Below are 18,774 nucleotides of genomic sequence, written 5' to 3' on the forward strand. Positions count from 1 at the left end.
TTGCTTATTGAGGGCTTGAAGTGGGAAAAACCCATATTTAGTTTTGCAGAGCAAAGCTCTGGCAACCTCCATCTCTTCTGTCATGTAGTATGAGTTACCTTTGCAGTTACAATGGGCATTGTGACCAGATCTAATATTCATACATTTTGAGAGCACAGCTAAATTTAAAATAGTTTTTGCAGGCTGGTCAATGTATAATCCACTGGACCAAACCTGTTGGTAACTATCTGTGAAGCATATGGATCAGTTATTTTATAATCTCACTGCCTCAGTTGTGCCAGTCATCTGAGAGGATGGTTTTTCTCTGTTCCAGTCAATGTTGTGCTAACCAGAAGATGAGATAAACATTGCTTTATCAAGTTCACACTTGTAAAACAAACCTGACATGCCTATGTTGAATGCATCATTAGGTCTGTAATATTTTAGAATTTCAGATAAATTTTGGAGCCATTCACTACAGACTTCACCATTTTAACTTTCTCCACAAATGTTTTGAGAAAGGATATTACATCGTTTTTCAGAAATTATTAGTCATCCACTACTTTCCTTATTAACTGTTTAAGAAGTAAATGTATTGTCCCCCCACATGTGGGGTCTGGTGAGTACATATGAAGATTTCTGTTTTCGAAGCTCATTATAAGTACATTTGAAACAATGTGCTCATTTACATTTAAATTTCTTCAAATTTTTCCAATAGGTGCTGCCACATCTTATCTGTATTTTCTACTAATAGTAGATATGGTTTTTAACAGATAAAAGTGTGAAAATAGATTTGAAATATGGTGGAGGACATGTCCATGTTTTCCTGATTTTGGCTTACAAAATGCCAAAATTCTCTGGTATTCAAATCTAGAAGTTCATAAATTAAATTAAGGATATTATTGCTTCAAAAGAAAAAATAATTAGAATTTTTTTTTTTTTAATTTCTGGTTTAATTTTTGACAATAATTTCATTTTAATACAAGTATAAGGATTAAGATCTTTAGTCTTGGGGCTGAGGAAACCACTTTAATACACATTGGTCTGTATTTGGATAACCCACATTTCTCATTTGTTTTATGTTGCTAAGGGATTTATTGGATTATTCTTATTGCTTCCAAATTTATCCTTATCTGCTACGTAAATTGAGAGTGTATTAGAAGAAATTGAGTATCAAGTTTTCTCTCTGACTGCTCACTGTAGGTGATGATAGATGGCTCTCTGTCTTCTAACTTCTTCACCAATGCTGGGTTCCACAAGGTTCAGTTCTTTCTCCCACTCTTTTCCTCCTGTATATTAACAACCTTCTTCCATTGACTGGAAATCCTATCTATAGTTTTGCTAATGATTAGCACTAAATGGGCTATCATCAACATTTCTCAAACCTACCAGTTTGAGAAAACTTGTCCTGCACAAACAGATTCAACTTATTTAATATCCACTACCAATTCCTTAAATGCTGATCTCTAGATAATTCTCCAATGCCTCAAAAATAACTTAGTTAATTTCAATCCTTCTAAAACTCAGTCCTGTCTTATATCTTGCAAAAAGAATCCTTTTTGCAAGATATAAGACACCCGGATTTCTAGACAAGATCACACATGAGGTGTGACAAAGTTCCTGGATTGGTGTAATAAAAAGAATACAAAATTGAAGGAGCCCAAAAATAATTTTATTTTTATTCAAAGTAATCACCATTGATTGAAATTATTCCACCATTCATTTTAGAATGAATTGTTTGAAAAGAGTCAGTGAAGGAATCCAAAGAGATGACATTCAGTTCAGTTCAGCATTTGTTTTTCTTTGTCCTCAACATCCTGAAATCTCTCTCCCTTGAGGGCATTTTTCTCCTTGGGAAAGAGGAAGAAGTCCACTGGTGCTAGATTGGAAGAGTAGAGGCATAGTTGATCTGTACAATTACCATGTTTTGTTTGTCAGAAATCTCTTCAGAACAAGTGTGGAATGGGCAGGGCATTATCATGCAACAAGAACCAGCTGCCTTTCTCTCAAAATTGCAACCTCATCCAGGAAATGTACTTCAATAGTTGTTGAAGCACCTATATGTAGAAAAAAGCATTGGCCCTCTTCCCTTCAAGTACAAATTCCTTGCAAAGGTCGCGGGTTCGATTCCCGCCTCTGGCTTGGATCAAAGTACTGCAAAAACCTTGGGAGGTGCAATATGGCCACAGAAGCCGATGCGCCAACAACTACCAAATCAAAAAAAAAAAAAAAACAAATTCCTTGTAAAGCATACCTTTGTGGAAAAACATGATCAGCATTGTTTTGTTCCTGGACTTCTGTAAACAAACATTTTTGGGCCTTGGTGATGATTTTGAACTCCGCTGCATCCCCCAACACCTTCATCTCTGGGTTGTACTGAAACATCCAACACTCACCTCCAGTGACAATACAGTTGAGAAAGTGGCGCCTCCGTAGCCAGGTGGGAAGGAGCAGCAGTGGGTAGCACACGCTTCTTGATTAGACCGGATTCGAGCCCGTCACCACCAAATACGGAGGATGCGGAAAGGTCAGGGAATGACCACCGCATATCCAGGAGTAATATGGCCTTAGTTGCTAATACTCCTAAAAAAAAAAAAAAAAACAGTTGAGAAAGTTCTGGATGAAGTCTTTGCACAGTGACACTCGGTTGCTTGTGCTCATCTGTGAGGCTGTGCAGCACAAATTTTGCACAGACCTTTCTTTTCCGTAAATCTTCATTCAGAATTTGACTAATTGTCTTATTCATATCCAACTCCCATCAGCCATCATTCTGAGGGTCAAGCGATGATCTCTTGCCATAATTTCATAAACTTTTGCAGCTCTGCCCTTATTTTAAGAGATTGATGGACATTGTTATTAACATCCATTATCAAAGACAGACACGAGGATTCGTGTCTGTCTTTGAACCACTTTTACCATTCAAACGTCCTAGTACAACTTAACATTTTATACAGAAATGTATGAAATGTTAAAAACTGCAATGTGCAATGTATGAAATGTTAACATTTGCAATGTGCAATATATGAAATGTTAACATTTCATATATTGCACATTTTCCCAGTTTAAAGCAAAATTTGATATGTGTTTGTTGCTCCATTACTTTATTTATTGCTCCATTACTTTATTTATTGCGGGAACTTTATTACCACACCTTGTATCTCTATTAGGGTTTACCCTGACTTCTAATCTCTCTTGACATAAGTACATAACAAATATTTCTTCAAATATTTATCTGTAAACCTGGGCTTTTTTGTTCACTCTCGGCATTAATTTTCTTCTAAACAGCTACCTACTCTGTACAAATCTCAAATTCGCCCTACCATGAAATATTGGGAACAATATTTCGTGGTAGTTGCTCCATAACCTCTCTGAGGCTTCTAGATGGACCCTTTCAAGAAGCTCGATGTCTTTTTTCAATTCCTACTATTAGTTCACACTCTCCCTATATATATTTATATATCTTGTTCAAATTTTCAATCGTTAATAAAATACTTTTTATTCATCCACTCAAGTTCAAATACATTTTTTTAACTTGTAGTGGATGACACTTGATGTTAATACAGTTTTTTCAAATATTAATTAATTAATTTTAGTTTTATATGGGAGAAAAAAATTTCTCTTATATAAGATATTTAGCAGGATATAAATTTAGGAATAAAATTGAAATCAACAGGCAGTAGCTCAATCGGTAAAATGCAAGGATTTCAGTATTTTTCACGTGAAGGTGAAGAATGCGAGTTCATTTCTTGCGAAAATCAATAATTTTTTGATAAATTTTTGTTATTCATCCACTCAAGTTCAAATACATTTTTTTAAACTTGTAGTGGATGACACTTGATGTTAATACAGTTTTTTCAAATATTAATTCATTAATTAAATTTAATTAATTAATTTTAGTTTTATATGGGAGAAAAAAATTTCTCTTATATAAGATATTTAGCAGGATATAAATTTAGGAATAAATACTGTCAGTGGCGAAGCGTGTAGATCGCTGGAAAAAAATTTCTTTTTCAGATTCTTTTTTCATTCTGGGTTCTAGTCTGAGTCAAGGAGGGAACAAAATGGAAAATGAAACATGTGAATAAAAATAATAGTCCAACACCATATATAGAAAGGAAAATGGAAAATTGCAAGGAAATTTGCTTTCTATTTTGCCACTTAATATTGTGATTCTGTCATATGTATACAGGTGACCCCCGCTTAACGCTGATCATTCGTTCCGGAAAAACAGAGCGCTAAGTGAATCCGCGCTAAGCGAGCGCCGCTTTCCCATAAGGTAACATATGTATTTGTGAGCTGCGGTCGGTGCCATAGGATATTTCCTAATCAATAATAAACGGTAATGAAAAGATGCACAAATGTCGGTCAAAATATTTAATATTCAAATATTTGCACATATAAAATATTCTGCATTACATATGTATAATTATGTGGTAACTACTTGCGTATCAAAAGTAAACTTAAAATTCCAATTAAAATCATGAATTTAATTGATTTAATTTAATGGATGAATTTAATCATGAAAAATGTGTGGATTTTGAGTTGAACTTTGGCCCTCTTCCAAATAAACTAAAAGGGGTATTAATTTTAAATCCCCCGCAGCGTTACCACCCAACAATAACGTCAACTGATCCTTCGCCGCTTTGAAACTTGGCATGTTTTTTCTTCTTTCAATTTGAAACTTCTTTTAGGCATTCGTTTCCACAAAAGTCCTGCTTCATCTATGTTAAAAACTTGTTGAGAAGTATAACACATAATATACCTCTTCAATAATTTTAACAAGTTCTTTTTTGAAAGTTTCGGCTCCTTGATCTGCACTCCCTGGATTCTAAATCTACTCTACCAGCCCTTACCAGTTTTAAATGGTTCCACATTTTTTTTTTTTTTTTTTTTTTAGGCGAGTTTTCTTCAGATCATCATATTGGCTAATCTCTCTTTTTTTTTTTTTTTTGTTAATATTTAATTTAACTGAATTCTGCATTGGACATTATCTTCAATAAAATTAAAGTCTTTCCATTTCAATCCTAATAGCCGGCCTAGTCCTAGTTGCTTGCAGTGGAACAGCTACCTTTCCCGCTGCAAAAATTAATTCTTTATTTTTTTATAATTGTTCTTACAGTTAAAGTTGCAAGTCCTAAATTATGGCACACATCCGCTTGTCGTTGACCGGAATCGATTCGCTTCAAAACGTCTAATTTTCAAATTCAGTCTTTTTCTTACATTTATAGTCTTCGTACTGTGCTCAGACGTTGTTGATTTTTCATTCTTTTTTCATTCTTCGAAAATGTAACTGCGTTGGTTGCATTAATTATGATAGAATGTTCGAGTAAACTGTCCGTTTCGCACGTTGTCTAATACGGTACTGAGTGATGACTAGACTTCGGATAAATGCATATAACGCAAATATTACAAGCAATATACTTCGTCATTTTTTAAAATGTTGATCTAGGAACTACGTAACAAGCCACTGTACTGAAATTAAATTAGCGTGCGAGAAAATTTCACTGAGCGTGGGAAAATTTCTCAAGTCGGCGTGGGAAACGTTTTAATGCTGTTTTGCTCTTCATTTTCAAGCTATCGACTCCATCAAATGAAACGATTTCGTTAAATATGTCAAAAATGTAATCTGTAAAAGAGCGTTATAGTGATCTGTAACAGCGTTATAGTCAGACACGGGTTATAATATAATAACAGCGTTATAGCGAATCAGCGTATAGCGAACCGCGTTATAACGGGGGCCTGCTGTATACATATTTATATTAATTGTAATTATTTAATAAAAAGTAACTAAAATAAAATTTTTCTTTGTTGACCTAAGTAGGAATTGACTTTAAAATTTTTTTTTTTATATTACTTGTTTCAGATAAGGTCTCCATACTTGGAACACAGTATTCCAAATGTGGTCTTACCATTGCCTTGTATCAATGGCACTGTGACCTCCCTATCTCTACAGTATAACATTCAGTAAATCATCACATGGGCTTTCTTGGCTGCCTGTTTATACTGTTCAGAAAACTTCATATCTGTCCCTATTATAACTCTAAAATCCATTTCTTCCTCTACTGTTTTTAATTAAGCTTCAAGTGTATAATTTATTTTGGGGTTGCTCTTCCCCAAATGTGTGACCTTCCATTTTGCATGCATCAAAACAGCTGCCACTTTTCTGACCATTTCTGAAGCATATGAAAGTAATCCTGAAGGAGGACTGTTTGGCACGATCATTAACAACTTTACCAATCTCTACATCATCTTCAAATTTTTACATCACACCTTCTATCCCTTTGTCAATGTCATTTTTGAAAATGAGAAACAACAGTGGTCCAAGAACCGATCCCACTCCTGATGTTACACAAATCTGAAGAATATCCATTAATCACAACCTTCTGCCGTGCAGCCATCCAGTAATCCATCTTAGAATCTCACCAGTAATCCCAACCTGTTCAAGCTTATACAATAATCTCTCATGAGGACTGAGTCAAATGCTTTGCTAAAATTTAAATAAACTGTGTCGAAATTGTTCCCTACATCCAGCTCATGAGTAACTGTGTCAAAATAGACTACTAAGTTAAACATGATTTTTTCTTAACAAAACTTATTTGTTGTATGTCCTTCAGAATGCCATATCTATCTAAATGTCCCTGGATTGCACTTTTAATCATTGTCTCTAAGGTTTTTCCTACCACTGAAGTCAGACTAACCAGTCTGTAATTACTAAGTTCGCCCTTATGTATCTGTAATTACTAACTTCACCTTTATGTATTGGCGATATGCTGGCAATTCTCCAATCCAAAGGAATGTCCCCTGAGTCCAAAGATGCCCTCATAATTAACCTCAATGATTTAGTACACTCCCTGTTGGTTTCCTTCAAAACTGCTGTGTTTTGAAGGAGACCAACAACTTCAGGAGAGCATCATTAAATAGTTTACATTTAAAAGAATTTTAAAGCACTATTCTGTGGAGGTTTTGATGGGAAATTGTCAGGGGGGGTTCGAGATATCAAGAAATTCGACTTATTAACATCGACATTATCAAGAGTCTGCTATAATTTGAAAAGCCTTGTGAAGACAAGTTGCTAAACTTTATACCCATATACACAACTCCTTTCACAGAGAATTAGTTTATATTGTTGATAATTCTTTGGTAATTTTTGATAATGTTTTCCACATCATAGAAAATGCATACAGATTTTATTTGCATGCATGTATACACATGCACAAACATACACATGTGCTTATAATTAATGATATTGAATTTTATAATTTTGTTTCAGAGCCTTCGAAACCTTAAAATTCTCCACGTTGGGAGTACTTTTAAAGAATGTAAGTCATTAATGTAGTATTTTATATGTTTAATCAGATCATAAAATATCTTTATCTAACACTTGAAATTTAAATTCAGCAATTCAGCTTCTACTATATTAAATATTTGAAATTGTGAAATTTAAGGTCATGGTATTTTCTTATTACTTAAGAATAAATTTAGAGCAAGAATATACTTGAGCTCCTTGGCCTAACATGGCCTCGACCAATGCTCCCACATTACACTACTTAGGCTCATTCCAGTCACTAGCTGTCAGAATGAAGATGGTGAGAGATTATATGCTAGCTGATCCAGATGCCTCCCGAAGAGTTATCAATAGTATTAGCATTATTAACAGCCATATGGAGCAAGGAAGCCTAAGGCTTACGCTGCACCAGCCAAAAAAGGGGAAGAAAAAAAAAAAAAGTAAAATAATAATAATAAAATTAAATAAAAAAATAATTGGTTAATAATAAAAGAAAAGGAAACAGATAACCTATCCATTTCCCTCCCCCTCCTCTTGTAGGTAACTATCCAGCTGACCTTTGAATTTTCCCAAACTGTCAACCTAAACCACCCATGTAGGTAACTTATTCGAGTAATTTATAACTCACTGGCTAAAATAAAACTTCCTGCAATCCAGTCTGAACTTCTTCTCCCCATAACTTTAATTTATGACCCCTAGTTCCAGAATCATCTATAATTGTGAAAATTTCATCCTTATTCGTTTCTCGTTTGCCACTCAAAGCCTTGAACACCGCAATCAAGTCTGCTCTAATGTGCCTAGTTTCCAAGCTGTGCAACCCACATATTTGAAGTCTTTCCTCATACGGACACCCTTTTGTCGAATCACCAGGCGAGTTACACATCTTTGGACTCTTTTTCAAGAAGCTTGATGTCTTTTTTTTAGGTGGTCTCCATACTTGATAGTTTGGTCCAGTAAACTATGGGTGCCAATAGCATTCCAGGAATGCTATTGGCACCTACTTTATTTTTATCTGATTAGTGGTTTAGACAGAATCAGTGCTAACAATGTTTATAGCATCACTTTAAGTGATATTATTTTTTCTTTGTTTTCTTTTTTTTTGGCCTTAGGAACCATCTTGATACTTTTTCCCATAAACTGCTATCATTTATTGCTTCTTGAAAAAATAGAATGCTTAGTTGATTGTTTTTGCTTATGTATAAATTACAGAAAAGGCATTGAAATAAGACCACCTACCTAATAGAGTAGGGTCTCCATTGCATGACAGACCTGCTGGAACATGTCATGACGTGGATGTTATTAAATGCTTGAACACAGTCACTGCGGAGTTAGGAATCACATGCTATGTATACAGTTCCATATCATGGGTTTGCCCAAAGTTTTCAGCTTATAATAGAAAGAAACAAGATAATCTAATTATATACATAGTTTATTCAACATATTTTCTTTTGAACTCTGCACTTTCTACGGTGATGTTCCAATATTTGTAAACCTCTCAAATAGAAATCAAAAACTGCTCCCAAAACCAGGCTTGTTTTTCGTATGATGTTATAATTTTATATCTTCTTTGATATCTTGTAAGTGCTTTTTGAGATTTGGGAAGAGATAGTAGTCAGATTTTCAAAATCAGGTGCATGTGGAGAGTGATGAAGAAGCTGGAAGCCTAGTGCAGCCAATTTGGCATGTTTGATGTGCTGTGTCCAGAACATGTTGTTTTCCTACGAAAAAGGTACTCCTCAGGTGAGCTTATCCCTGCATTCCACCTTTAGTTCCTCCTTCAGTTTGTCCAATTGTGATGTATAATACTTGGCAGTTATCATTTTACCCTTCTATAGGTAAAATGATAACTGCCATGATTTCCCCTGTAGAAACAGGTATTTAATAACTGCTCTACCTTCAGTTTTGCTGAAAGTGATGTTTTGCACTGACATCCTTCTTCAAACCATAAAAATTAAAAATGGATATTATGATTTTTCAAGGCAAATGGACTGTTTAATCTAAACATTCTTATCAAAATTCTATACTTGTTACAAAAGATAGAGGCCATAACCTTCCAGCTTCTGTATGTGGAACTTCTTGGTAGTGGAGCCACTGTGCCTCCACTCCTTTGATTGTTCTTTGGTCTCTGGATCATAATGAAACACTTGTTTCATCCATGGACAATTCATGTCAAAAACTGATTGCCCCTTGTTGAAAATGGTGAAGAATAGCAGTTGAAGATAGGACATGCTGTCACTTTTGATCATTCAGCCATTTGGGGACCCATTTGGCAAATGTTTGGTAGTCATTCACGGTAATAATGACAAATGGCTGGAAGTCAAGAGAAGGATAAATTTCGGATGTATAGCATTCAGGAAATAGTCACATGCTGAGGAGCAATATCCCAATTTGTCTGAAACTTAAAATAATGAAGCAATGAAGATATGGGAAGAAAATGTAACAGAAAATATATCTGAGTGGTTAAAGTTTAAACAAATTTGAACATTTTTATGAATGATTATAAGCATTTTTAGAATCCATTGTACAACAAAAAATAACCAAATACTTTACGACATAATTTTTAAAGGTGTACTAATATATTTTGTGCATCATGCATAGTCATTTCTTAATATGTATGTATTAATAAATTGTTTTAAAATGTTAGAAAATGTAACCATTCCCACTTATTTCTGATTTATTTCCCATCTTTTACTATATTTCCGAATTTGCAGTATTTTTCATTGTTGAAAAGGTCATATTTCTTTATAATGAAATTTCTGTATAACAAATTTTTTCAAGGGAACGATTGATTTCGTTATATAGTGGTCCAACTGTATATAAATAGGAATGTAATGTAGTATTATTGTTTTTAGTATATAATTATTATATTAGTCAAGTAACTGTGTGGCAGTGGCATTTGCATCAGATCTGATCACCTGATTTTTTTTGTTACCGTTTGATGATTTAAATAACAATAGTCACTGATGTATGTGGGAAAAACACTCTCTCCTATTTTGGTTTTGTTTTTAATAATTAAATTTTAAAGTATTTATTAATTTGTTTATTTTTATTTTTAATTTTAAATTAGTGACATCTGGTGGTCTTCATCATATTGGAAGGCTCTCAAATTTGGTAAGTTACTTTCTTTCATGTTTTTATTTTATTATTATTTTTTTTTGTCTATCCTCAGTTTTGTTTTAATATCTGTTATATTTATTATGGAGTTTATAATGTGTATTTAACATATAACGTCTTTCAGGGCTATATCACTGTTTCTTCATCTTCTCTCCTAGATGTGGACTCCTCTGTATGTGGTGAAGAAATAAACCTGCCATTGATAGCATGAACACTTTCAGTAATGCTAATATGACAACTATAAATGTGAGGAAGGAAGGTGACAGACAATATGAAGGAGTGCAACCATATGTGAGGAGGGGAATCTAGTTCATTGTTGTGTCTAGTTTCCCTTCCTTTCACATGGATAATCTTATGTAAATATAAGGAATAAGAATATTCTTTACATTTACATTAGAATCACAAGTAGGGAGGTTGGATTGTGAATGCTTCTGCCAAGAACTGTCTATATCTCTCTGTTTTGGTTATAGGTTCTAAACTACAGTTACTACAAGTGAAATGTTGGCTATGTGCTGTGGCCTGTGGGGGAGCATGGTGGTTAGGGGCTGGCAGCCTTGAGCCTTGGCGCCTCCATAGCCAGGTGGGCAGGAGCAGCAGTGTGTAGCACACACTTCTTGATTAGACCGGGGTTCGAACCTGTGACCACCAAATACGGAGGATGCGGAAAGGTCAGGGAATGACCACTGCATATCCCCAGAGCAATATGCCCTTAGTTGCTAATGTTCCTAAAAACCAAATAACAAACAAACAACAACAGCCTTGAGCCTTCCTGGAACATGTACATGTATACTTGCACATTTTTTGCATGTGGGCCATTAGGAGTATATTTGTGTCTATATACATTTTTCAAGCTTGTTTCAGATTTGTCCATTTATATACAAATTATCGTAATTATCCAGCAAGTGCTGACATCTCTTACTGAGGACCTACAAATGTAGCTTCAAATACTGTGTGAAGTCTTTGTACATAGTTGAAAATAGCACACACGTGAAAATAGCACCTATCAGCCACTGTTGTCTGATTTCAGGGTTAGAAAAGGTGAAATTCTCTATTAGGTCCCTCCCCTTCCCTTTGGACTTGGTTTTTTAGGCCGTGGATCTATGGGTTGCTGTTATTTGGTTTTTAGGAGCATTAGCAACTAAGGACATATTGCTCTGAGGATATGCGGTGTTCATTCCCTGAACTTTCCGCATCCTCCGTATTTGGTGGTCACGGGCTCGAACCTCAATCTAATCAAGAAGCATGTGCTATGCACTGCTGCTCCTGCCCACCTGGCTACGGAGGCGCTGGATCTATGGGTATTGGACATAGGTACCCAAAGTAGGATTTACTAGGGCACAGTTGTTCTTTGGGCCCATGATCCCATAATAGTTGCATTAATTGCACAATAATTACAGTAGTCTTTTGGCTTTTAATAGCATTTCATTTACTGCAAATATTGCTCTTTGTGTTTTTATCTAAATTTTTTCATAAATATATATATATCACAGCAACATATGAAGTACCTGCTTTTAATTATGCTATTTTATTTAAAAAAAAAAAATTATATATATATATATATATATATATATTGTGCATTTATATGTGCTGGGGCTAAGACTACTTAAATTCCGGAATTTTGGTTATTTCTGGTATTCTATTTGAGTGTGTATAATACTTACTAGTTAATAATAAGTGAATGTCTCCTTGTGAAACCTCTGTAGTGAGCAGGAGAGGCTTTAAGAAGTGAGATTTTCATTTTACTCCTATGAGTAATTTAAAATTTTCTCCTTTTCCTCTGGTAGCTCTTCCAGATCCCTACATGAACATGAAAAGAAGTAAAAACTGATAAACAGCAAACAGAAGCCATTTGCTATCTGCATTGAGCATCAGCATTGAGCATGTCCAAACCATTCAAGGCTTTATACACCTCTATCAGATCACCGGTGCCTAGTCTCCAGACACTGTAATTTGCAAAACTTAAGCCTTTCTTTGTAAGAGCAACCCTTTGTTCCATTCACTAACCTTGTTGCCCTTCTCTGTAATCGTTCCAGCAGCTCTACATATTTTTTGAAATGAGGCCTCCAGACCTGTATACAGTACTCAAGGTGTAGCCTGACCATTGCCTTATACAAGGGAATAATCACCTCCTTATCCCTGCTAGAAAAATTCCTGTATATCATTGATAAGACACCATGAGCTACTCTTGCAGCCCGTCTGCACTGCTCAGAGAACTTCATATCTGCCTGCACAATTACCCCCAGGTCCTTTTCATTCTCTACCACTATAAAGATTGAAAAGAACTCAGTGTAGTACCACAGAGTTGATATGTTGCTCTGGGGTTGCTGTTTCCCATATGTAGTACTTTACATTTGTCAATGTTAAACTTCATTTGCCACCTCTCAGCCTATCTGCTCAACCTTTCCAGATCCTGTTGCAGCAGCATAGCATCAGTAGTGTCCTTAACAACCCTGCCAACTTTTGTATCGTCTGCAAACTTGGACATTAAGCTTGATATACCATCATCAATATTATTTATAAATACAGAAAACAATAATGGACCCAACACTGAATCCTGAGGGACTCCACTGATAACTTTTAGTCCACGATGAGCAGTGTCCATTGATTACCACTCTCTGTCTTCTCCCCCTCAACCACCCCTTTATCCATAGCAGCAATTTGCCTCCAATGCCACACTGCTTCAATTTGTGCAGCAGTCTTTCTAAGATCCAAGTATATAATATCAAAGTTATTCCCTGCATCCAGTTCTTTTGTGACTGCATCATAGTATCCAATCAAATTGGTCAGACAAAACTTCCCCTTAACAAAACCATGCTGTGTCCAAGCTATAACTGAAGTCTTGTTTAGATGATCCTTTAGTGCTTCTTTAACCAGTGCCTCCATTAATTTTCCTGGAACAGAAGTTAAACTCACAGGTCTATAATTACTTGTGTCAGCCTTTGATCCTCCTTCGTGAATTAGGGTCACATTTGCACATCTCCAGTCTGTGGGTACGTACCTCCCCTGAGTCCAAGGAAGCTCTCATAATTATGGCTTAGGGTTTGTTTACTTCCTTTGCTGCCTCCTTTAATATAACTGGATAGATCCCATCCACCCCGGGTGCCTTTCTTGTGTTTATCTTCAACAATTTCTCCTCCACTTTACTCTCAGTTATTACAAGATTATCTAGCTTACTGCCAGAGTTAAATACACCTCTGGCATTCCCCTCGCTGAATAACTCCTCATGTGTGAATGTCGATGCAAAATATTCATTTAGTTTGTTATCTACCTGAGCAGGATCATCAACAGTTGAACCATCGATATCAAGTGGATCAATCTGATTCATCCCCTTCCTTCTAGAGTTTACATAAGTAAAGAACCCTTTGCTGTTTTTCTTTGCATCCCTTGCCAAAGATTTCTTGTAATCTGCCTTCTCCTGCCTAACCTCCTTTGTAACTTGGTTACAGATCAACTTATATCTATCATAGGCTTCTGTGTCACGTGTTAATTTATATGTATCCCGAGCATTTTTCTTCTCTGCCATATGTCTCATTAGTTCATTTGACATCCATTTAGGCCTAAACTTTGAACAGTATTTCTTAGTTGGTATGTAAAGCCTAGTAGCTTCCAAGATAAGTTCTTTGAATTCTTCCCATTTTGAATCTGCTGTTGGTAACATCATCAGTTGGTCCCACTGTATAGAATTTAAATACTGTCTCAGTCCATTGTAGTCGCCTTTACAAAAGCAATACCCCTTCCCTTTACCCCTAATGGTAGTTACCTCTTTGAGTAAATCCCACTTCAGCACACTGTGATCACTGCCACCTAGTGGTTCCTCTATCTGCAGATTTTTAATGCATGAAGAATCACTACTGATAATCAAATCAAGAGTATTACTCCCTCTAGTTGCCTCCCGAACATGCTGATGTAGAAAACAATCATCCAATAAATCCACAAAAGCCTTGCTAGTGTGTGAGTGACCAACCCACAAATTCCAGTCAATATCTAGGAAATTAAAATCCCCCATTATAAGACTCTCTGATTTACTGGCCCACTCTATTTCCCTGTACAGTTTCTTATTATACTCATCAGAGTCAATAGGCCTATAGCACACTCCTACTCTCAATTTTTATCTCCCAGTGCTTATGTTACACCAAACGGACTCGACACTGCACTGTCTAGTGATGTCGACTGGCTTCACTTCCTTGGATTTTATGTGTTTCTTAACTAATAGCACAACCCCTCCTCCTTTCCTATCCTGTCTATCCTTTCTGTAGACGTTGTACTCCCCAAATTCCAGTTCTGCATTCCTTATATCTGTGTGACACCACGCCTCTGATATCCCAACAATATCTGCCTTTGATGCTTTGAGCAATACCTCAAATTCATCAAATTTATTTACCAAACTCCTAAAATTGGTAAAACTTCTAGCTAGCAGTTTTCCGACCCACCTAACACTGCCCCGATAACATCAGCAAATATTCTTGCACCCTTTCTATTTAAGTGTATCCCATCCCTGTAGAAGCAGTCCCTTTTGTTAACAAGTACAGACCAGGCTGAAAAAAATTCTACCGCTTGAGCCTTGCACAATCTTTCCAAGGCCGAATTGATCGACAAGGCTCTCATCATATACTCCCTCCTATTGTGTCTGGGCAGAATTGCAGACACTTTCAAATTCAACCCTAATTCACGGCTTTTTTTCAACAGTGACCTGTGCTTGTTAAGTAATTCTGCTGGTCTCCTACTCTTAATATCATTAGTGCCAACGTGTACAACTATATCACCTTTTGGGCCCTTAAAAGATGATATCCGCTCTACAACGTCATCAACCTTTGCCCCTGACAGACATACCCTGGTCCTGTTCCACCTATCCTTTTTACAGTGCGTGTTCCCCGTTTCCCTGACAATAGAGTCACCAACAACTACTAGTTCCTGTGGGACCAGCGCATTTTGCCTTGGGGGGTTGCCACTGTGTTGCATGATGACCAAGTGCAAGCTCTGGCGTTGATGTGGGCAGCTGAGAGCTTGATGGGCCCCTCACTTTAAATCCTTCGAGGGCATCCACCCTGTCCTTCAAGCTCTCATATAGGCCCATAACAACGCTGAGTTGTCGCCTGATTTCGTTACACTCCTTGCATCGTGCACACACAAAGACATCCCCCATGGCAATATCATGTCCCATACCCGATTGCTCCACAAACATCATGCAAGCAGTGCATTTTAAAAGGCTGTGAATCAGATGGCAACTGTCCCCCTCAGTTCTCCTCTGAGCCACAACACTCCCATTAGCTTGAGCCTTTTGCTTTGCTGCTCTGGTCAGAGTCATGATTTCGATTTAATTTCAATAAAATTTAAATTTCAGTACAAAAATTATAACCCTAAACTTGTATCCCAACACAGTTATAACGCTCTATATATATTTTTCAGTATCAAATATTATCTACGAGTTCTGTTTATATAACTTCCGTATCAAGTTATGTGTTAATTAATTATGTTTCGTTTGTAATCTAAGTTGTTATATGTATTTAGTTAAAAGTACAATTTAATTGACAACGAAGTTTAACAAAATTAGTAGATTTTGCTGATTAATTGACAATATTATATTATATACTATACTAACACTATCTAGTTCGGGATATCATGTTGTATCGTATAATAATGGCGCAAGTTACGAACGGTAAATCTATGGACACTTAAGTATTAATTAACTTGCAAATCTCGCTGTCTCAATCCAGAATAAACTAACGTTTCTGACTAGGTCTATAAGCTACTTATAGAAAATAATTTGATATATTAATTGGTCAATAAAGCGGCTAAATATGGCTAAAAAACCTCTCATTCAGCGGAGTGCAACTCGTAACACGTGGATATGATACCCTTACCGATACTTTTATGCAATCACAAGGCCGAGTAAAGAATAAATACACCAGATTAATCAGAAAAACAGAAAATAATGCTATACTACTAAATGTAAAACAAAAGTTTTAGAAAAACAATAATTTCAAATCAATAAATAAGAAAATCCACTTAGCAGCTTTGAACACATCTGGCTCCCATTAGCCTCGTCAGCAGGACTAGCATCTATGCTCTTTAAAGAACATCATACTCCCCCTGATTTTTTTTTTTTTTTGTTCTCAAGAAGCAAGTTGAGAAACATTTCCCCAAGTGGTGAGAATCTTTCTTCAAGTAGTGCCAAGCCTTATAATCTGTCATTCACCAAAGTGGGATTGGCAACTACATGGAACAGACACTATACAATATGAGTTGATAAAACACCCACTTTCCCAATCTTTAGGGCTTTTACTTCTTCTCTGTAATCATGTCTATTTGGAGAATAAGTTTCTGTATTCTTGGTGGAGGGTGATTTGCCTGCTTTCCAAAGCCAGGAAGGACCTTAAAATTCCTAACAATTACTGCCCTGTTTGCTGTTACTAGCTACTTATGTAAGGTTTGGAGAAATAATGGTCGATGCACGCCTTACTTTTCTCATCTTGAAGCTAATGACTATTTTAAAACATGAGGTAAGGAGGTAAGCTAACCCTTATGGCTAAGGGTTAGCTTACCTCCTTTGTTGCCTCCCCTAATATAATCTGATAGATTCCATCTGCCCTGGGTGCCTTTTTTATGTCCATACTCAACAATTTCTCCTCCACTTTCCTTTCACTTATCACAAAGTAATTTAGCTTCTCGTTAGAGTTTGATAAACTTCTGGCATCCCCTTCCATAAAGAATTCCTGATGTTGTGAATGTAAGTGCAAAATACCTATTGAATTTGTTTGCAACCTGAGCAGGGTTATCAACAGTTAACCCATAGACAACAAGTGTGATTCAACCATTCCTTCTGTTAATATAAGCCTAGAAGTCTTTGCTGTTTTTCTTTGCAATCTTTCCCAAAGACTTCTCATAATCCTCCTTTGTGATTTGATACTGTTGCACATGGAAGGCTACTGTACAAATAGGAGCAGTATGGCATTAAGGGCAAGTTGCTACAATGGATAAAAGGATGGTTGAGTGGGAGAAGACAGAAAGTGGTAATCAGTGGATACTGCTCTATGTGTACTAATGTTATTAGTGGTGTCCCTAAGGGTTCTGTGTTGGCCCATTGTTGTTTTGTATATTTATCAATGATATCGATGAAGGTATATCAAGCGTAAAGTCAAAGTTTGCAGATGATATAAAAGTTGGCAGGGTTGTTAATGACAGTATGCTGCTGCAACAGAATCTGGAAAATTTGGGCAAATGGGCTGAGAAGTGGCAACTGAAGTTTAACATTGACAAATGTAAAGTACTGTATATGGGTAGCAGTAACTCCAGAGAAATATACCAACTTGGTGGTGTTACACTTAGGGTAGTGGAGAATGAAAGAGACCTGGGGATAATTGGGCAGTCAGATATGAAGTTTTCTGAGGAGTGCAGACAGGCTGCCATAGTAAGTCATGGGCTCTTGTCAATGATATACAGGAATTTTGCAAGGAGGGATAAGGAGGTGTTTATCCCCTTGTATAAGGCAATGGTCAGGCCACACCTTGAGTACTGCATACAGGTCTGGAAGTCTCATTTTAGGAAGGATGTAGAGTTGCTAAACGAGTACAGAGAAGGGCAACAAGACTAGTGAGGGGAACAAAGAGGTGTGCTCTTACGAAGAAAGGCTTAAGTTCTGCAAAAATTGATTGATTGGTGGAACAGGCTTCCATCTTTTGTTGTGGAAGCTAATAGCCTAAATAAATTTAAAAATTTAAGGCTGAGCTGGACAAGCATTTGGAACGAATGAAGAGGTGAAATGGGAGCATTTTTTTTTTTTTTTTTATGATGATGCTGCATAAGCTTGCTTTCTTCATCGAATGCCTCTACAAATACTAATTGCAGCTTCTGGAGACTAGACACCTGCAAGGTGATCTGATTGAGGTGTATAAGGCCTTGAATAGATTGATCAGGCTCAATGCTGATGGGATTCTTCCTCTTGCTCAGATTACAAACCTTGAGGGGACATAAACTAAAATTGACGAGAAGTTGTCCAACAAATTTGTGGCGATTTGCCTTTAGCAAGTGGGTAGTTGATTGCTGGAAAAAAACTTTCATCTGTTGTTGTGGAAGTTGATAGCTTAAATAAATTCAAGGCAGAACTAGACAAACATTTGGAATGAATGGATCAGTGAAATGGGAAGGTTTTTTTTTTTTTTTTTTTTTGGCTGAGGCAAAGAACACGTTTCTCAAACTTTGTTCCATGGAACACTAGTGAGATGTGAACAAGTGTTCTGCGAAAAATCGTAATTAATAATAAAAAAAATAAAATAAATAAATTTTGCATATTTGTAGCATACACCACTTTCGTATCATTATAATAAATTTTAACATACATTTTTTTTTTTGGTTAATATACTGGCATATACTAATAATCAAATAGACCGGGAACACTT

General features: G+C 36.2%; 1 protein-coding gene across 1 annotated transcript in view; it reads left to right on the top strand.

Moving 5' to 3' along the window:
• LOC150085953 (putative RNA-binding protein EEED8.10) overlaps window positions 1-18,774 on the top strand; it is a 375,958-nt gene that overhangs the window by 220,683 nt on the left and 136,501 nt on the right. The window contains exons 13-14 of the mRNA XM_090373614.1: window positions 7,250-7,298; window positions 10,332-10,375. Of these exons, the coding sequence (XP_090229740.1) occupies window positions 7,250-7,298; window positions 10,332-10,375 (93 nt within the window). The remainder of the gene's footprint in view (window positions 1-7,249; window positions 7,299-10,331; window positions 10,376-18,774) is intronic.

The sequence above is a fragment of the Mastigoproctus giganteus genome, chromosome 5, assembly GCF_048544385.1.
Source record: "Mastigoproctus giganteus isolate SK-2022 chromosome 5, ASM4854438v1, whole genome shotgun sequence".
Taxonomy (NCBI): domain Eukaryota; kingdom Metazoa; phylum Arthropoda; class Arachnida; order Uropygi; family Thelyphonidae; genus Mastigoproctus; species Mastigoproctus giganteus.